We start from the raw sequence: 22,125 nt of genomic DNA, 5'->3' as shown, positions 1-22,125 counted from the left end.
CAGTTCAGAAGCAGAAAGATATTCAAGTTGTGGTAATGCCTCCTCAGGAAAATCCTGCTTTATAGGAGCTTCCGATTTAATCCTTTTTATGTTATTGATTGGACTTGTTGTTCTTGTGACTGAAGTGATATTGGAAAGACAATTTGCGAAAGTGATATTGCACTGAAGAAGTGGGAAATACCACGAAACGTTTGATTCCATTATTTTATTTAACAATTGTTTTCTTAACATCTCTAAACATTATTTTATTACAATAAATATTCTCTCAGCTTGTACAAATCTCTTTTCTCTAACCATATTCAAAAAAGAAAAAGATCTGTTCTCATCAGTGCTCAATTTCGTTCATGAAATTTTTAATTAGCACTAGCAAATTTCTTAGTAAATGGTATTAGATAATATACAAATCCTCAATGCAAGTATTTTTCAATATATTATTTTTTAATAATTACATTCCTGTTTCAGAGCTATGATGGGCTTCCAATCTCAACTCCTGCTGTTTACAGTGGCAGTGCTTCAGATACTTTTCGCTACAACTGCTCCTAATGACAAGGATGGCACTATTCCGCTAAAATTAGCTGATGCAAGCAACTCTTTCTCCTTAGAACTGTACAAACAGTTTGCAGAAAGTCCACAAAACATAATCTTTTCTCCCTTCAGCGTGTCAGCAGCATTAGCAATGTTGTTCTACGGAGCTCGTGGACAAACACAGACGGACATGAGGAAAGTTCTCGGATACGATAAATACGCACTTTCCAATGAGAATCTGGAGAAAGGATACAACCAACTTCTTACCCTTCTGGAAAATTCTCCTAACGAATATCAACTGGGCATTGCCAATAGTGCTTTCTTCCAAAAAGGGTTGGACGTTTCCAGCGAATATTCGTCCGGTCTACAAAATGTGTACAAGGCTGAATTTGGACTCAAAGACTTTGCTGGAGAGCCAAAAAAGTCTATGGACGAAATCAATGCTTGGGTGAAAGATAAAACCAAAAATAAAATAGATTCCATACTGTCAGAACCAGATCCTAACATAATTTTCGCCATTTTGAATGCTGTATATTTCAAAGGCACTTGGAAAGTCGAATTTGATAAAGAAAAGACAGTGCCCACACCCTTCCATAATCAGGGTTTGGAGTCTACAAATGAAGTTCCTACAATGCACATTTATAATGTTGCCTTCCGGTATTCAGAGCAGAATGATGTGAAAATGTTAGAGTTACCGTACAAGGGCGAAGACATCAGTATGTTAATTTTGTTACCGAAGGAACTCGATGGCTTGCCTGCAATAGAACAGAAGCTAACAGCAGATTATTTTCGTCAACTTCGCAGCAGCCTGTCTAATGTGTCTCTAACTCATGTGGCCATTCCCAAATTCAAGTTGGAATATTTCAAGAACTTGAACAAAGATCTGAATGATATAGGTATGGGAAGCGTGTTTGGTCCTGCAGATTGGTCAGGTATTTCCAGCGAAGGTGGAATCAGGGTTTCTAAGGTGCTTCACAAAGCTGTGATTGAAGTAAACGAAGAAGGTAGTGAGGCCGCTGCTGTTACCATCGTCTTAGGTACCAGACTAAGTATTGGTGGTTCTACACCTGTGCACGTATTTGAAGCCGATCATCCATTTATGTTCTTCATCGTAGACAACCGCAATGGAATGATTCTGTTCGCTGGTCGTGTGAATGAACTTTCACCGAAATAATAACACATGGATTTCATTGCTATCTACTGGGCTTTTGGCTTTCTATTAATGGCAATATATTTCTTTTCTTTGTTTTTGTTGTGAAAAAAATTCTGTTTTAAAAAAAGATCTTAAAGATATCGGTATGGGAAGTGTGTTTGGTTCTGCACACTGGTCAGGAATTATGAGCGATTGTGCAATTAGAGTTTCTGAGCTCATTCACAAAGCTGCGATTGGAGTAAACGAAGAAGGCAGTGAGGCTGCTATAGTTACCATCAGAATTAGCACTTATAGTTAACACCAACCTATTCTCAAGTATGTATTCGATACCGATCATCCATCCATTCACATTCTCCATCATGGACAAACTGGAGTGTATCGGTACTGTTTGTTGGGTATGTGAAGGAACTTTCCCCAAAATAACAACTCTTTGAATTTCACTGCTATCTTCTAGAGATGTGATTATGTCGTTTTGAGAAGATATTGCTGTACTTTAATGTGGCATTTTTTAAATGTGATTCAAAGCACACTTAAATTACAAGCACATTTTGTATTGATGCAAAAATAATAAAATATTTTATCATCCTGCTGCAGAAATTCTGTCTCAATTGACTGTATAGTTTACCTACAAATACATGTTGTTACACCTGGACGTTGAAACGACATTAGAAAGTTATGTACTTGACTAAAAACAGGATACAGTTTACAGTAGAGGGTGAGTTTTAGATGCTAGTAAAGAACAAAATCCATTTCGCGATCAAAGTTTTGTTTTCAAAAACGATTATTGGGATTTAAATAATGTAGTATTTAGGGCTCATTTGTTTAAAACAAAAATCAGATATTTTTACAAGGAACTGCAGAAATTTTGAATACGGTAGATGTAGGGAGAAGTTTCGCGAGGCGTGGATTTGTTGGAGGCTGCCGTATAGTTTTGATTTTTCTCTAAACTGGGTGATCCTTCCTGGGTGATTTAACTCCTCTCCTGTCTCAATTCGAACTATTTCTTCACAACTAATATTTTCGCTAAATTCACATGAAATGTGAACATAATGAAAATATTTGTAATTAATTATGCGGTAATAATGAAATTTTAAATGTCAGCTATAAGAAAATATTAAAATCTAAAAAATATATTAAAAGAATTTAAGCACGAAGGTATTCTTACAGACAACCTGAACCACAATCCAGTAATCAGTCAGTAAAATGTATACACTGCCCTACCATTAATATCCGGAAACCTGCTTTTAGACAAAAAAAAAAAGAGCTTTTTTGTGTCCTTTAATATTTTGTGCTGAAACCTTTTGCTTTTATGACAGCCTTCAATCTTCGCCGCATACTCTCACCCAGCTTTCCATGAATGTCAGGTGATATGTTTTTCTACTCGGCCTTTAATGCAGCCACCAGTTCGACCTTGTTCTTTGGGAGATCTCGACGTGCACGTACCCGACGATCCAATACATCTTCCCAAAGATGCTCGATAGGGTTCATAATGTTGGAAGCATTTAATTGTCCAGGCTGTCTTGGTATTGCACAGCATTCATGGTTTTGTCGATAACGACTAATGGGCCCAAGCCAAACCATGAAAAGCAGTCCCATACCATGACACTACCTCCGCCAAACTTCATTGTTGCGAGGATACAATCAGAAAGGAACTGTTCCCGTGGCATTCGCCACAATCAGCAACAGCCATCAGACTGATAGAGTGCAAACCTCGACCAGTAGAACAGTGGAAAACAGTCCATAGAACTGTTTTCCACTGCTCTACAGTCCAGGATTTGCAATCCTTACACCATGTGAATCGGCGTCTAGCATTTGTTGAAATGATCAATTCTGTTGAACTGTTGAGCTAATTTTGTTGAACGTGGCATCTTGCATGCCCACTTTGGCAATTGCCTGTTCAGTGTGCATATTTATAACAGGTTCTGTGACGTGTTACATGCATATGACCTGTTTCACCTTCCATCCTTCCATGGATAGGGTGTTGGGATATTAATGGTAGGGCTGTGTGTGTGTGTGTGTGTGTGTGTGTGTGTGTGTGTGTGTGTGTGTGTGTGTGCGCGCTCTAATTTTAATATATACATAATTCACCGTATCAAGAGGCATACTGTATGCGAATATGGAGTGAACACCTTGGATGGTTATTGCCATAAGGAATAATATTCATATCCTGGCCAAGCACTGACAGGTAGATACAACGCGTCAGTACTATCAGGCATCATCTCACATCCACATAGTCAGAGGCAACCATGCAGTCTTCAAAAGAAGCCACTCCACTCCAGTCGCATCAACTTGAAGTGTACCAAAAGGATGTTTCCACTGATTATAATGTAAATCCTTAACCAATACCTAGTCAACTGTGAAAAAATATGTAAGGCCTACAGAACGACTATTTTCCGACAAACAACTGAGTTCCGACAGTACTAACTGGAACCCATAGTCTTTTGCTTGCAGTGCAAACAAAAACTGAGCTGGAAGGCAGGCGTCCTGTTGGAAGGGGTCTGCAACACTCTCCTAGTTATGAATCGTGGTCGAGGATATCGTGTAGGATGTTAACAGTCTCGGGGCGCAGTTATGTTCCTGAAAGCCATGCTGCAACAAAGCAGTCTGATTGCTAACTGTGTATTGAGAATGGCTGCTTATGCTCCCCTTCGAAGTCAACTAGCAATGAAGAACAACTCAATTATTTAAACAAATTTGTTTTTCCCCTCAAACTGTACACTGAAAGGACAGAATTCATGGTTCCAGAATTCATGCGACGCTGTCACATGAATCCACTAACCATTTCGTCCACTAACCCCTTTGGTTAGTGGACGAAACCACCGCTTGGCACATATATAGGTACACTGCATTCAGGTAGACGGTAATTCGATGTCAGTATCAATAAACGTGATTTAACTGACTGTGAAAGACGGATGATAGTGGGGTGCCCGACGCATGGTTCACTCTATCGCGGAGGTGGTACAGAAATTGCACTATCTGCGTTCGACAGTATCAAAAGTGTATCGGAATACGCCATTTCCGGATTAACATCTCATCGTGGACAGCGCTGTGGGAGGAGAATGGTGGTAGATGAACGTGGCCGTCGACTTCTGTCTCGCATTGTTTCAGCCAACGGGAGATGGACAGTGGCACAAATCACCACCGACTTCAAAGGGAGGTGCCAGAAACCTCTCCACCAAGACCATCAGGCGATCATTAGCCAATATAGGTTGTGGAACATACCAGAGTTCCGTTGCGAACACCACGACACTAGACTGTACGTCTCAAATGAGCGAAAGAACATCGGCACTGGACTTGCATGATTGGAGACGGGTCTGATGAGTCTTGTTTCCGGTTATTTCGGTGCATAGCTTCGTGTGGTTTCTGCCAGAAACCACACGAAGCTATGCACTCGTCATGTCAACAAGGAACTGTTCAAACAGGTGGACGGTCGGTAATGGTCTGGGGCGGGTTAAATTGGCACACATTGGGACCTCTGGTACGTCTAGTCTAGACTTATCTCTGAACGGTCCAGTTTACGTGTCCATCCTTACAGATCATCTGCATCCCTTCATGGCCATCGTGCACTGACAGGGCAATGGACTATTCCAGCAAGACAACGCGCATCCTCACAGAGCCGTGGTGACTAGAACATGGTTAGAAGAGCATTGCGCACAGTTTACCACCATGGAATGGCCTCCCCGTTCACCGGACATGAACCATGTGGAGCATCTTTGGGACGCTGTGGGAAGGCCCGTTCGCGCTTTGGATCCTCCACCCAGGAATGCGACGGAATTATGGACAACGGTGCAGCAAGCATGGATGGAAATACCTGTGGAATGCTTACGTGAACTAGTGGACTCAATACCTCGCCGTGTGACTGCCCTTATCTGGGGCCTACCCGTTACGAGGTAGATATTTCATGAAATCTGTCCACTCAGTGTAAATACTATTGTAAATATATTTTCTCACTTGCTAATATTCCCCTGTAGTTTGCATGCTGTTCATGGGCGATTGTAACTAGCAATCAACTAATTAATGGATGAATTATATTATATTATGTTATGTATAAAGTTTAATATATATATGTTGCTGAGTTTATTGCTAAACCGACATAAGTTTTATCATAAAGGTTGATATCATTTTATCAAAACGACAGTCAGCAATTTGATAACAGTGTTATCAAAAAAAAATTGATAAATCTCTTAATTCAAAAGCATTATCACCACTGCTGCAAAGAACGGAATTAAGTAATTTCTCAGTTGGTTTTTAGAAATTCTGTAATATTTTATGTTTAAAAACCAAGTTTCTTTTCAGCTTCATAATTATTTGTAAAATCCAAATTTTTACACTCATCTGGGTTCGAGTTTATCTCTCGCGAAATATCGCGATACCACGTGAACAGTGATATCGTCGACTGTTTATATGAGGTAAGATTTTATGTAAAAATTTTTCAATAATCATTTTAAAATCAAAATAGCAAAACTTTAACTAACCAAGAAGCTAATATTTATTTATGAACTTATCCATTTATGTGTTATTTGTTTCTGTTTTCTGAGAATTGTAATAAACAGTAAACAATGCAGAGTTTTACATAATTAGGCCTAACCTGATCAGCTACTTACGTTTACCTAATTCATGTTAATTACAAAACTTTCTCACCAAATTCAACGCAATTTTTAATTAATTAAAATAACTTATGGTGATCTTGCAACTGATGTTCTTATTTAATTACTCCTTAATTCGAAATAAAAACAGCGTTTTTAGTTCTTTAATTTTTCCATACTTGACAATTTCAAAGTTATCGATTCAGTATTCAGTTAATTAATAATTAATTAAAAAATGTTTCTTCTAAACTAATGTTTGCTCTAAATTCACATAATTTCTTTAATTTAAAAATAGTGATAAAACTGGTTATATCAATTTTTTTTTATTTGAAAATTTGATAAAACCAGTTCTTACAACCACATTGTTATTTCTATTTAATCTATACAAGTGGGGCATGTTTTACCTTGTTTATCATTGCAACATGCAGTGATACACGTGTAGCTCCACCCACTTATCTTCTAAAGATTATGAAGATGCGAAGGAATGCTGAAAGAGTGAATGCCGACTTGATGGTGGTTTAAAATCGGGAAAGAGTTCCCCCCCTCATCGGTACTGGTTTAAAATGGAGAAACTAGCTCCCCCCCACACACACCGGTGTTGGTTTAAAATCGGAAAACGAAGTCTTAACTCCCTCTTGGCTCTGATTTGAAATCGCTTTCCGATATAAAAACAGTGCCTAGGTGGAGAAAACTCGTTTCCCAATTTTAAACAAACACCGAGGAGGTGGGAGCCAGTTTCTCAATTTTAAGCCAGGACACGGCCTGATGGGTATATGCTTGTAAAGATTAACCTTTTTCCCCTTCATTTAGACTAGAAATGATATCCACAGCGATTTCTTAACGTCACCAAATCGGTGCTGGTTTAAAATTGTAAAACGTGTTCTCCCCCCCCGTTGGTGCTGGTTTGAAATCGAGAAACAAGTTCTCCCTCACCGGTACTGGTTTAAAATCTGAAAACGACTTTCCCTTTGGAGTTAGTTTGAAATCGGGGAAAATGATTTGAAATCGTTTTCCGATATAAAAACAGTGCCAAGGTGGGAGAAACTTGTTTCCCGATTTTAAATCAGCACCAGTGGGGGGAAAGAAGGGAAACTTTTTCTAAATTTTAAATCAGCACTTTCTTAAAGAGGTGGGATGAAGGGGTATATGCCCTCTAGACTAGAAATGCTATCCAAAAGGGTTTCGAAACGTCTCCAAATTTGCTTTTAAATAGTTTGGTTATTGGAATCTTTTTTTTTTTTTTGTGGAGTTCTTTTTCCAAAAAAAATTATAAAAAATTACTTGGAGTGTTGTTAAATCTGTTATTAAAATTAATAGCAGACCACATAAATGCTTTATTTGCTCAATTGGAACACTGCATTTTAGAATAAAAATTGCCAACTTTTTTGATTGTTGCTTCTAATATTAACGTTTTGGCAATTTTATTAAAGTGGCCCTTTCACCTTCGAACTTCACAACCCACCATATTAAAAGGTGAAACATATAAACGCGTTCTTTGAAGAGAATAATCTTTCACGTGTTTTTGTTGCAAGAAGGAAACGTTTTGTCTGAGAAATGTCACTAGAACCTACCTGCTAGTAACAGTAAATCCTGAAGCAGGCTGCCATAATGTCTCGGCTTGCAAACAAATAGCCAGTTAAACTTTTGCAAATATAGTGCAATACCAAACCAAAAAGAGATCTCCTAAGAAGCAATAAAATAGCAGCATTCACTAAGCACTTTAAATTTTGTTGGCTGATAAAAACCAATAAAGCTATTATTCTTCTTGGGTTTCGGGAGCATCATCTACTAAGGCCATATGCTCCTATATTATCTGTAATTACGAGTGTTCTGTGGTCGATTTTCTGTTTACTGGACGAAAAACCTGAGTTTCCTGGAGAAAAAACCACGCTACTCTCGCCTGAGATCGACTAACTCAGCCACGAAAAATACCCATAAAAATTTTTCCCGTCATCGACGGTACCCAAACTCATGTCTTTTCCACCGGAGTGGTGAGGACAGCTATCCTACCAACTCTGCCACCCAGGAGAATACTTCTAGTAGGACAGTAAATGTGTCTCAATGGACACATTCCGTTATCATCAGGCGTCTCTGTAGCCAGGTGGGAAGGAGCAGCAGTGCATAGCACATGCTTCTTGATTAGACTGGGGTTCGAGCCCGTCACCACCAAATACGGAGGATGCGGAAAGGTCAAGGGAATGACCACCGCATATTCCCGGAGCAATATGGCCTTAGTTGCTAATGCTCCTAAAAACCAAATAACAACAACAACCGTCATCATCGATATAATTCCATGTTATATGGACTCTTTGGCTATTTCCAATCAGTTCTCGTTAATAGGAAAATTTATTTTTAATTGTATTGGGGACGACCTTAAGTTCCATGGATAAAATTGGTTTACCTTATTTTTACGGAACTGACCTCCTAACACCTTAAGTATCGAGCAGGATTAAATTAAGTTGGAAAGAGTTCCGAATGTTAAAAATATTAAAATTAAATCACAAAGAGGAAACTGAACCGTTCTCTAAAGTTGGTCATTAGAGGCTTGCTCAACATTCCGTAAAATTAAAGGAACCCAATTATCTTTCAAGGTCATGTTATTTATGAAATTTTGATTTTAGCAGATCTGCCGATAATTGTTAACAGTGCAACATTTTGCATTCAATCATTTTGTTACTTTCTTGTTTCAGAACTATGATGGGCCACCAATCTCATCTCCTGCTGCTTACAGTGTCGTTGCTTCAGATACTTTTAACCGCAACTGCTTCAACTGACAAGGATGACACAATCCCACTCAAATTAGCTGATGCAAGCAACTCTTTCTCTTTTGATCTCTACAAACAGCTCGCAAAAAGTCCGCAAAACATAATTTTCTCTCCTTTCAGCGTATCAGTAGCATTAGCAATGTTGTTCTTTGGAGCTCGAGGAAAAACACAGAAGGATATGAGGGAAGTTCTGGGATACCGCAAATACGAACTTTCCAATAAGAATCTAGAGAAAGGATACAGCCAAATTCTTAAGCTTCTGAAACATTCCGCTCACGAATATCAACTGAACATTGCCAATGGTGCTTTCTTCCAAAACGGGTTCGACGTGTCCAATGAATATTCATCGGGTCTACAAAACGTGTACAAAGCTGAAGTTGGACTCAAAGACTTTGGAGGGGAACCAGAAAAGTCTATGAACGAAATCAATGCTTGGGTGAAAGATAAAACCAAAAATAAAATAGATTCCATACTGTCTGAACCAAATCCTAACATTATCTTCGTCATTTTAAATGCTATCTATTTCAAAGGCACTTGGAAAGTAAAATTTGATGAAGAAGAGACAGTACCTACACCCTTCCATAATCACGGTTGGGGGCATACAAATGAAGTTCCCACAATGCACTTTTATAATGTGGCCTTCCACTATGCAGAGCAGCATGATGTGAAAATGTTAGAGTTACCCTACAAGGGCGGAGACATCAGTATGTTAATTTTGTTACCAAAGAAACTCGGTGGCTTGGCTGCAATAGAACAGAAGCTCACAGCAGATTATTTTCGTGAACTTCGCAGCAGCCTCTCTAATGCATCTCTGTCTCATATCGACATTCCTAAATTCAAGTTGGAATATTTCAAGAGCTTGAACAAAGATCTGATAGATATGGGTATGGGAAGTGTATTTGGTCCTGCAGATTGGTCAGGTATTACCAGCGGAGTTGGGCTCAGGGTTTCTGAGGTGCTTCACAAAGCTGCGATTGAAGTAAACGAAGAAGGCAGTGAGGCCGCTGCTGTTACCATCGTCACAAGTGTCAGCATAAGTGGTGGTTCTAAACCTGCGCACGTGTTTCGAGCCGATCACCCCTTTATGTTCTTCATCGTGGACAACCGCAACGGAATGATTCTGTTCACAGGTCGTGTTATTGAACTTCCACCGAAATAACATCATGAATTTTAACGATATTCACTGGACTTTTGGCTTTTATTTAATGGCAAAATATTTCTTTTCTTCTTTTTTGTTGTGACAATTTCTATTTGACATGCGAAGGAAGCTTCATTTAAAATAATATTCTGTATTGATAAAAGTAATAAAATCATAATTATTATTCTGCTTTAACAAATCTTTGAGTTAACTTTGCAGTTCATCAGCAACAGCGCCAATTGTGCACTGAGTTTCACAATGTACTTATCTTATCATTATTAACATGCTCCCAATACAAATCAAATGCAGTATCTACGATGTTGCATCACATAATGAAATCTCTCGATTTTGTAAATGTATTATGCAAAGTTAAGAGCAAAAAAACTTCCATTTCATCTATCCATTAGCTCGAAAAATTTATCCAGTACTTCCTTGAATCCATTTAAGCTATCAACTTCCACAACGACTGCTAGAAGTTTGTTCCAGAAATCAAACACTCTATTGGATTTTCTCTCTAGCAAACCGACTACAGAATACATGCAATTACACGCACGAGTTCTTATATATGAATTCATTATTCAAACTATATTATATATAGCTAACATTATATATTGCTTGAGAGAAGTTATAAGAACTTTATAGGTCTGTCTTTTCTTTCATCTGTTTTTGTTGCCAGAAGGAAAGGTTTTGTCAGAGAATTGTCAGTAGAGGCTACCTGCTAGTACCAGTAAGTCCTGAAAAAGGCAGTCACGATGGTATCCTCTTGCAGACAAAATAGGCGAAATAGTGTCTGAATATAGTACAATATCACAGCAACTCAAAGAAAACGAAATCTCCTAAGGAGCACTAAACTAGTAGCATTCATTAAGTTCTGTCCTGAAGTCGATTTTCCGTTTGCTGCACGAAAAACCAGAGTTTACGGGAGAGAAAACCATATACCCTCGCCTGAGACCAAGTAACTCAGCAACATTGTGATAAATGCCCATAAAAATTCCACCCGATACCGATGGGACTCGAACTCAGGTCTAATCCACCCGGGTGGGCAGGTCGGCGATCCTACCCACTGTACTAACCACAAGGGTACTTCCAGTGGGACAGTGTCTAAATGGACACGTTCAGTTATCACTGAAATAATTCCATGTTATATGGACCCTTTGCCTCTTTACATGTTATCATAAAGATAACAATAACTTCTCGTAACTAGGTGATTTTAATTTTGATTGTATTGTGGATGATCTTAAGTTCCGAGGATAAAAGTGACAAGAATAAAATAGGATTACTTTATTTTTACAAAACTTTTCTCCCAACCACTTACATGTCGATTAAGATGAACTGAAATTGGAAGCAGTTGTCAGATAAAAAGAATTAAAAACTTAGTAACATGAAATTGCAATGAGGAAAGTGGACCATTCTCATTAAAGGCTTGCACAACATTCTGTAAAATGAAGTAATACAATTATTTTCCTAAGTAATTTTATTTATGAAATTTTAGTATTAGCAGATCTTTCGATAACTGTTAACAATGCAATATTTTGTCATGAATCATTTTGTTACCTTTTTGTTTCAGAGCTATGATGGGCCACCAATCTCATCTCCTGCTGTTTACAGTGGCAGTGCTTCAGATACTTTTCACTACAACTGCTCCTAATGACAAGGATGGCACTATTCCGCTAAAATTAGCTGATGCAAGCAACTCTTTCTCCTTCGACCTCTACAAAAAGCTCGCAGTAAGTCCACAAAACATAATCTTTTCTCCCTTCAGCGTGTCAGCAGCATTAGCAATGTTGTTCTACGGATCTCGAGGACAAACACAGACGGACATGAGGAAAGTTCTCGGATACGATAAATACACACTTTCCAATGAGAATCTAGAGAAAGGATACAACCAACTTCTTACTCTTCTGGAAAATTCCCCTAACGAATATCAACTGGACATTGCCAATGGTGCTTTCTTCCAAAAAGGGTTGGACGTTTCCAGCGATTATTCGTCCGGTCTACAAAACGTGTACAAGGCTGAAGTCGGACTCAAAGACTTTGCTGGAGAACCAGAAAAATCTATGAACGAAATCAATGATTGGGTGAAAGATAAAACCAAAAATAAAATAGATTCCATACTGTCTGAACCGAATCCTAACATTATCTTCGCCATTTTAAATGCTGTCTATTTCAAAGGCACTTGGAAATTCGAATTTGATAAAGAAAAGACAGTTCCCACACCCTTCCATAGCCAAGGTTTGGGATCTAAAAATGAAGTTCCCACAATGCACTTTTTTGATGTGGCCTTCCACTATGCAGAGCAGAATGATGTGAAAATGTTAGAGTTACCCTACAAGGGCGGAGACATCAGTATGTTAATTTTGTTACCGAAGGAACTCGATGGCTTACCTGCAATAGAACAGAAGCTCACAGCAGATTATTTTCGTGAACTTCGCAGCAGCCTGTCTAATGCGTCTCTAACTCATGTATCCATTCCCAAATTCAAGTTGGAATATTTCAAGAGCTTGAATAAAGATCTAATAGATATGGGAATGGGAAGTGTGTTTGGTCCTGCAGATTGGTCAGGTATTGCCAGCGAAGGTGGAATCAGGGTTTCTGAAGTGCTTCATAAAGCTACGATTGAAGTAAACGAAGAAGGTAGTGAGGCTGCTGCTGTTACCCTCATCACAGGTATCAGAACAAGTATTGGTGGTTCTACACCTGTGCACGTATTTGAAGCCGATCATCCCTTTATGTTCTTCATCGTGGACAATCGCAATGGAATGATTCTGTTCGCAGGTCGTGTGAATGAACTTCCACCGAAATAATAACATCATGGATTTCATTGCTATCAGCTTGACTATTGGCTTTCTCTTAATGGCAAAATATTTCTTTTCTTCGTTTTTGTTGTGAGAATTTCTAATCGACATGTGAAGCAAGCTTCTTTTAAAAAGAAATATATGTAATGTCAAAAATAATAAAATCATAGTTACTATTCTGTTTTAACAAATCTTTGATTTGACTTCGCAGTCCATCTTGAAAATAATGATGTAACAATTGTTCATTAAAAACACTTTATTTACTTGAATATCTACTGGATAAAGTCCGAAAACATGATTTTTAACTTCAAATTAAAATCATACGTAAATGTTAATGAGATAATTCAAGATTATAAGCAGTACAATCGCCCAGGTTTCAGCAAACTGCCAGATCTCTTGCTGGAACCTGAATAGAGTGTATGTCCAAGTACGCAACAAGTGTTGTTGTTGGAAAATGACCTTAAGTTACATACTGCAAGCTACTGAGTCTTCAAATCTTAGATTATGTACCTCAAAACGGTATTACATTAACAGCACGTAACTTAAAGCCAATTTGCAACTACACTGCGTGACAAAATTAACAGAAGAAAATGTTTTTTAATAATATATGTCGCCAAGGTGAATATTTGATGTAACAGGCATCCTGGCATGCAAATTCCGTGTATCCAATAGAAATCGATCTACTATCTTACAGAGCCGTTCATTATGCAAATTATTCATGCCTATAAAAACACGGGTTGAGACCACAACAATTCTTTCCTGTCTTTTGGCCTTTCTCCCCTCCAGTACTCAGGATAGCAATTCATGGTCCTTTAGATCAGGGGTGGCCAACAAGTCGATCGCAGCTTTAATTTCGAATTTTAAATATATATAAAAAGCAGATTAAATTATTATTATTAGGCGCCCCACTGCATACGCTTATTACAAATCCGTTGAACAACGTGACTTCCCTTGTCGCCGTACAGCCGCTAGGTTTGTCTAGTGGAAATTTACGCAGTTACGCTGTGGAGAAAGCATAGTGCATGCGTCGAATTTTTATTTAGCTTACTTAATATTAATAACTGGACAGTACTCATACGTTGATTTAATGCCCTTTGATTTAAAATGAATACTACGAAAAAGAGTAAAACGTATCATTTTCGTCAAGAATGGGAACTAGAATATTTTTTTGTAATGATGAAAGAAAAATGTTTGATTTACGTGGCTATACCCAAAAGAGGAAATTTAGAAAGGCAGTTCAATGCAACTCCATGGTAAATACCAATCGGATTTAGCGCCTAATAGTGACCTTAGAAAAAAATAAATTAAAAGAACTTAAATCCAGATTATTCGCGCAACAAAATTTCTTCATGACACCTAATTTACAATCTAAAGCAGTTAACTGTAGCATCATTTAAAGTGAATCATCTTCTTGCAAAAAAAATGCAGACCATTTTCTGATGGTCAATTCATCAAAGACGCATTTTTAGGAATAACAGATTCTCTTTTTGAAATTTTTAAAAACAAAAATGAAATCAAAAGTGCTCTTCAAGATCTGCAATTATCTCGAAATACTGTGATGCAACGCTTCCAAAAAATTACATGCTCACATTGCTAATTGTGTGTCTTTTTCTTGACAACTGGATGAATCTACAGACGTCAGTGATACAGCTCAAGTGCTCGTTTTTATTCTTATGGTTTTCGATTATTCTGCCACTAGAGAAGAACTGTGGGTATGGTTTCGTTAAAAGAAAGATCTAGAGGTCTTGATATATTTAACGCATTCAATAATTTTAATGAAAAATTTTTGAAAAAATTAATGAAAAAAATCTCGTATCAATAACAACAGATGGAGCTAAAGCAATGACAGGGCATCTTAACGGATTCATCGCATCGTGCCAAAAGGATGATGAATTCCCAGATTTTTTGAGTTACCACTGTATCATCCACCAACAAGTGTTAGCCTGCAAAAGATTAAATACTAAAAGTATTATGGACTTGCATACAGAAGATTCTTTGCGGTTGGCCTTATCACAATATATCCCCGATTTTGAAAGCTTGGCAGATGACACGAAGACACAAACATCGCATAAATTAAAAATTTAAATACGTGCGAATTTAAAATAAGAATTTTGAATTGTATTTAATTTTAAAATTTATAAACAACATTTTTCAATATGTATTGATTAACTTTTTTAACCATGTGCAATGAAATTCTTAAAATGGTAGATCGCGGCACATTTTGAAGAAAAAAAGTAGATCGCATCACAAAGTTGGCATCACAAAAGTAGATCACATCACAAGTTGGCCACCCCTGCTTTAGATGATTCGTTGAGATGGCTGTCTGTTGAACGACTTCAAGCCAGGCAGCGGTGGAACTTTTGCTTAATGTGTCACGCACTGATCCTTATTGGTTTGCGGGTTAAGCAGAGCTCTCTCACTCCTGGAGGTAGGGGTCGGTCAGCAGTTGACAAGTCCGGGTGAGAATGGTGAGGTCTGTATGTATTTATATATACAGACCTCACCGCTATAGAAATGGTCAGATATGTGTGTGGTATGTTGTTTGTGTTGAACTGGCCGTTTGGTTACCTGGAATCAGCAAACACCTGGACGACCAAAACCAAATGCACGTTCACCACCACAACGGGAAGGTAAACCTGGGACTGCTAACCAGCAGCAGAAGAGATGGACGCCATGATTAGATTAAATGTGACATCTTGGCAAACATTGTTAAAAAAAAGAAAAAGAAAAAAGAGAGTATTTTAAGAACTATACAAAAATTATACACTGTACAAAAGATTAATCTCTATACCATGAGGTAATCAAACAATACTTTGATGTTTACAAAGCAAGTAATCTCATTAAATTTTAAATGTAAACATAAATATCAAACATTAAAGGTTATATACAAAATCAGAGAAAATAAATCAAGGATCGCGATCTCCAACCTAAAAAAATTTAAAACTAAACCTAAGCCAGTAGCCTTTAACCGTCATGCGCAACTTTACAATAAACTTCTAACTTCCGTTAGTTAGAAGATAAGCAAATGATAGAAAGTGGACGTCATTGGAGGGGTCTTGAGCTGAATTTTAAATATTAGAAGATGCAGTAATTGTAAAAAGAATTGTAAGCCTTTTATTGAAGGCTGCCTTAGCAAAATCCTGAAGGTCGTGATTAATGGTGGCATTGGATACAATATTAGGTTCCAATCATAATGAAAACTTGGGAATTGCATTCTGCAGAGCCACTCGAAATTAATTGTATGAGGGACACGAATACAAAACGTGCTGACAATCTTCCACACCGCCTGCAATGACAGAGTTTCGTAGGAGACAAGCGAAATTAAAACAGTTTCTGGTTTAATGATCTATGTCCTGATAACAAATAAGATATAAACAATTCAAGACTGCAGCTTTTTTATCCATAAGAATGTCAACTCGAGGAAAAAATTAAGTGTTACGCAGCTCAGTGATGTGGTGTTCCACCTACTTTGCCACAAACTGATCAATTCTTGCCATCGTCGTTCAGCTTTAGCATCGACTTGAGTGTTAATATAAATTCCAAGATTCTGAGCGGGGATCTGAGGTTTAAGGCGAAAACATAAGCCTCTAAAAATTACATAGAGATCAAGCGGTAATGTCCCAGTTAAAACCTGCAAAGCAGATGTTGAAACCGTTCGACAGATTTTCAAAATGCAAAGTAACGTATTAAGCTGGATTCATATCAATTTTGATTGAAACTTTACTGTCCCCACTCTATGGAACCAAGCACCAGCAGCATAGACACCATAGGGAGGAACACAGAGTTATTGTAAATTATTAAAGATCTTCCAGAAAGCCCTACTTAATTCTATAAACTCTGAAATGGGCGGCAGTGAAATTTTTAATCTTAATGCGCAGATTAGATAATTTGAAGACAAAATTTAACCTGCTGTCAATAGTTATTCCCAAAAGATTAATTTCCATTACCAGAGGTATTTGTGCATTGTTAATTTTAACTCTTGGCGGTCGATGAACGTGCAATTTAGAGCCAAATTTTTGTCTTGGTAAGACTTAATTTTTAACTTTTTTTGCAAGTGTCCTTTATTGAAGATCAGATAAAACTTTCTCGATAGATAGTTCAACTGAAGATTTTGAATTACCACCAACAAGGACCGTTAACTCATCCGCATGTGTTTATTTTGTTTATTTATTTATTATTATTTTTTAACATATAATATACACAACAGTCATGCGCCCAGTTAAAGTGTATAACAGAGTAAAAAAAAAGATAACAGAACAAAGATTGTACAAAACATAAAAATAAGTAGTAATACACTTTGTACAATGAAAGTTCATTCAAACGGGAAAAGTCCAATTCACGGAAATTATTCATGACGTCAAGTCCAGCGCCATGAAAAATCGCAGAGAGCAGGTTGCTGCAGGAGACATCATCACACTCACACGAATTAATGAGGACATCTTTGGCCCAGAATTCATCCGTCAATCAGTCAACCTACTCCAAATAGTTCTGTGAAACTGTTTCTTGTTCACAGTCATACTCAAGTCAAACTTGCTGTTCATGAGTGCCAATGTTCTTTTAAAGAAGGAGTTCCTCGATATCTCTAATCTAGAGTTACCGATGTGGAATGTAGTCTTCTGTCTAGTAGCCACCGCTGGAGCGTGAAGGTCAATATGACATAGAAGATCCGGCAGGTAGGTTGAACCAGCGAAAATATGGTACAACAGTTTTAAGTCAAGAACAGTTCGCCGAGTTTCCAGAGATTGAAGCTTGAAGTAGGAACAGAAATTCCGGTATAAGATTCTGTGGTAAAACATGAGGTTACATCTGGAAAGATAGTGGATAAATTTCATCTGGAGTGATTCTATTTGCTGTATCAAGCATACATGGTGTGAATTCCATATAGGAGAAGCAAACTGCAGTATAGGGAGTACGGTTGTCTTCATGATGTGATGATCTTCACGTTCTGAAAGACTCAAGTAATTCAGTCTTGCAAAACAAAATTCCAGAAAAGTGGTCCAAAAAGGTAAGGTCTGCTGGCAATTCTTAGGAGACCATATGCACCCTGACAAGTTGCATTTCTCCCAGACAGAAACGGAACCTTTTAAGAACATAATGCGTCGTCTCACCGCGCTCGTCCTTGCATGGGTGGTTCCAGGAACACAATGAAGATAGCACTCATCTTAATTGAGCTTCACATTTTCCTGATCTCATTTCAATTGAACACCTGTGGGATGTTTTGGAAGGAAGTGAGGCGTATAGACACGCAACCATCATCTATTCTGACACTGTGGAAAGCCTTGAAGGCAGCATGGCTGCAGATTCCTACAGATGCGAATGATTTACGTCTTTAGACATAAATTAATAAATTTACCGTTTATACTCCAGGTCAGAAGAGTTTTATATATATATATATATAATGAGCAATTTAATGCTAAACTTTTAACTCTCGTTGGGTTCCAGTTTATCTCTCGCCAGATGTCACCATACCATGTGAACAGCGATAACTGTTGAGTGCTTATATTAGGTAAGATTTTCTTTAAAAAATTTTCAATAATCACTTTAAAATCGAAACAGCAAACCCTTAACTAAACAAGACTTTAATATTTATTAATGAACTTACACATTTACGTTTTTCTTTTCTGTTCTGATGATTGTAATAAACAGTGCAGCTTTCTGCATAATTAGGCCTAACACGATCAGCTACTAACGATCACCTAATTTCGTATTCATTTCAAGAGCACAAAACTTTCTCGCTCAATTCAGCACAATATTTAATTAACTAAAAATAAATAAATAACTAATATTTTCTCAATTAGCGTTCTTATTTAATTTTTAAAGCAGTTTCATTTTATTTATTTAATTCATTTAATTCCTTTAACTCGAAATAAAAATAATGCAGCCTTTTTATCATTAATTAATGAAAAATATATATTAATATATTAAATATAAAAAAATATATAACCGTTTCTTACAACCAGGGGCTCAAATTCCATTCCTTTGCATAGGATAAGCGAAATTTTCCAGGAAGTTGTATACCAGCTTTCTTCATCGGATTCAGGAGAGGATCACATAGAGTTCTCTAACGGAAACTATGGGATATTTTTTGTCGAACAAACAGCAAACCGACTACAAAACCCAGGCAATTACACATTAAAAGCGTCTGTGATATATGAAGTTCAAATTTATATTATATATTACTAACACAACATTGCAAGAGAGAAATTATGAGAACTTTAAAGGTCTGTCTTTTCCTTTCATGTGTTTTTGTTGTCAGAAGGAAATGTTTTGTCTCAGAATTGTGTTAGTAGTCCAATTGTCCTAGCCTACTATTACCAGTAAGTCCTGAAATAGTTTGTCAAAGTGGTGTCTCGGCTTTCAGACAAACTGCCAGTTAACCTTTTGGCGAGAAAGTTAGCAAAAGACAGATAATTCCAAGATGACTTCTTTCAGTAGAGAACAGTGTTATCAAAAACCACAAATTTTCTTAGATTTGTTGGATAAAAATCCCGAGTTTCCGGGAGGAAAAATCAGGCTACTCTCACATGAGACTGACTAACTCAGCCATGTTATGAAAAAGGCCCACATAAATTCTCTCCGTCATCGAAGGGACTCGAACTCGGGTCTTTTCCACCCAGTATGGAGAGGACGGCGATCCTACCAACTGTACTGACCACAGGAATACTTCTAATAGGATAGTATCTAAATGGACACGTTCAGTGATCATTGAAATAATTCCATGTTATATGGACCCCTTGGCTCTTTCCATGTAAATGTAACAATCTGTTCTCGTTACTAGGTAACTTTGTTTTTAATTGTATTGAGGATTACGTTTAGTTCCGAGGATAAAATTGGATTAGCTTATTTTTAAGGATGAAATTAAATTGGAAAGAGTTGTGACCATTAAAACTTATTGCAATGAAAGCCTATAGAGGAAAGTGCAACTTTCCCTAACGTTCATTATAGAGGCATGCTCAACATTTCGCAAAAATAAAGTAATCCAATTTTATTTTTACACAATTTTATGTATGAAATTTTAATATTAGCAGACCTTCCGATAACTGTTAACAGTGCAATATTTTGCAATGAATCATTTTATTACCTTCTTCTTTCATAGCTATGAGGGCCCACCAATCTAATCTCCTGCTGCTTACAGTGGCGGTGCTTCAGATACCTTTAACTGCAACTCGTTGTAATGACACGGATGACACTATCCTGCGAAAATTAGCTGATGCAAGCAACTCTTTCTTTTTAGATCTTTACAAACAGCTTGAAGAAAGTCCACAAAACATAATCTTTTCACCCTTCAGCGTGTCAGCAGCATTAGCAATGTTGTTCTACGGAGCTCGAGGAAAAACACAGACGGAAATGAGGGAAGTTCTGGGATACGATGAATACGCACTTTCCAATGAGAATATAGAGAAAGGATACAACCAACTTCTTACTCTTCTGGAAAATTCCCCTGACGAATATCAACTGGATATTGCCAATGGCGCTTTCTTCCAAAAAGGATTGGACGTTTCCAGCGATTATTCATCGGGTGTACAAAACGTGTACAAGGCTGCAGTTGGACTGGCAGATTTTGTTGGAAAACCAGAAAAGTCTATGAAAGAAATCAATGCCTGGGTGAAAGGTAAAACTAAAAATAAAATAGATTCCATACTATCTGAACCAGATCCTAACATTATTTTCGACATTTTAAATGCTGTCTATTTCAAAGGCACTTGGAAATTCGAATTTGATGAAGAAAATATAGTTTCCACACCCTTCCACGGTCAGGGTTTTGGGTCTACAAATGAAGTTCCCACAATGCACTTTTATAATGTGGCCTTCTACTATGCAGAGCAGAATGATGTGAAAATTTTAGAGTTACCGTACAAGGGTGGAGACCTTAGTATGTTAATTTTGTTACCGAAGGAACTCGATGGCTTGCCTGCAATAGAACAGAAGCTAACCGCAAATTATCTTCGTAAACTTCACAGCAACATGTTGAATATGTCTCTAGCTCATGTGGCCATTCCCAAATTCCAGCTGGAATATTTCAAGAGCTTGAAAAAAGATCTGACAGATATGGGTATGGAAACTGTGTTTAGTTCTGCAGATTGGTCAGGCATTGCTAGCGAAGGTGAAATCAGGGTTTCTGAAGTACTTCACAAAGCTGCAATCGAAGTAAACGAAGAAGGTTGCCAGGCTGCTGATGTTCCCATCATCATAGATCTCATATTAAGTAGTAGTAGTTCTACACGTGTGCTCCTATTTGAAGCCGATCATCCCTTTATGTTCTTTATCGTGGACAACCGAAATGGAATGATCCTGTTCGCAGGTCGTGTGAATGAACTTCCACCGACATAATAACCATGGATTTCACTACTATCTACTGGACTTTTGGCTTTCTCTGAAAGGCAAAATATTGCTTTTCTTCGTTTTTGTTGTGACAATTTCTAATTGACATGCGAAGCAAGCTTCATGTAAAAAACAAATTCTGTATTGACAAAAATAATAAAATCATAATTATTGTTCTGTTTTAACAAATCTTTGAGTTAACTTTGCAGTTCATCTTTAAAACAGTGAAGTAACATTTGCTCGTGAAAAACACATTATTTACTTGAATATCAACTGGATACGATGATATTCAAATGAAACTTAGGTAGCCCTCTAAAAAATTGCATATTAGGAGAAATTTGTAAAAGAACGTCCAAAAAGAACAGTTGGATGTTCTTCCAGTAATTCTACAAGTATCTCCAGAGTAAAAGCCGAAATCACAGCGAGAATTTTTTGTTCCTGATGGATTCAAACAGGTGGGGTAGAGGATGGAGTAAAATATACAATTATTGTTGATGATAAAAACACCTTTACTGAAAAAGCAGCAATTAAATTCAGCTTTAAATTGTCTCGCGAAAGTAAATGTCCATAATTCACATTTGAAATGTTCAGCGACAATAGCAGAAAAAAGAATTTGATGCAATTTCGAATTTGTTGAAATGCAGCATTTCTTATTAAAAGCATCATTTTCTTTTCCCCTTCACCAACTAAATTGCCCTTCTCTTTACCCTTTTCAGCAGATCTACGGCTTTCCAAAAATGAGTCCTCAAAATCTGTATACAGTACTGAAGAAGGGGCCTAACTATAGCCTTGTACAAAGGATAAACTTCTCCCATTTCCTGCTAGCAAAGTTCCTGTATAT

At 37.4% G+C, this 22,125-nt stretch overlaps 2 protein-coding genes and 1 pseudogene across 2 annotated transcripts in view; all 3 read left to right on the top strand.

Moving 5' to 3' along the window:
* Window positions 1-21,293, top strand: part of LOC150075628 (uncharacterized) — a 34,954-nt gene extending 13,661 nt beyond the window's left edge. Inside the window, exons 2-3 of the mRNA XM_090388599.1 lie at window positions 11,735-12,969; window positions 20,059-21,293. Of these exons, the coding sequence (XP_090244725.1) occupies window positions 11,739-12,969; window positions 20,059-21,293 (2,466 nt within the window). The 5' untranslated portion in view covers window positions 11,735-11,738. The remainder of the gene's footprint in view (window positions 1-11,734; window positions 12,970-20,058) is intronic.
* On the top strand, window positions 470-1,699 carry LOC150075630 (iripin-2-like). Its single transcript, XM_090388600.1, has one exon. It carries the CDS (start codon window positions 470-472, stop codon window positions 1,697-1,699), a length of 1,230 nt encoding a protein of 409 aa, XP_090244726.1.
* On the top strand, window positions 8,962-10,188 carry LOC150075629 (iripin-2 pseudogene; annotated as a pseudogene).
* Window positions 21,294-22,125: the final 832 nt, after the last annotated feature.

The sequence above is a fragment of the Mastigoproctus giganteus genome, chromosome 14, assembly GCF_048544385.1.
Source record: "Mastigoproctus giganteus isolate SK-2022 chromosome 14, ASM4854438v1, whole genome shotgun sequence".
NCBI classification, from domain to species: Eukaryota; Metazoa; Arthropoda; class Arachnida; order Uropygi; family Thelyphonidae; genus Mastigoproctus; species Mastigoproctus giganteus.
The sequence above is the reverse complement of the archived record's forward strand: the minus strand, read 5'-3'. Positions and strand labels throughout refer to the sequence as shown.

Bases quoted from the DNA above. Each gene is read 5' to 3' on its own strand.
- LOC150075630 (XM_090388600.1), top strand. From the start codon at position 470: ATGGGCTTCCAATCTCAACTCCTGCTGTTTACAGTGGCAGTGCTTCAG.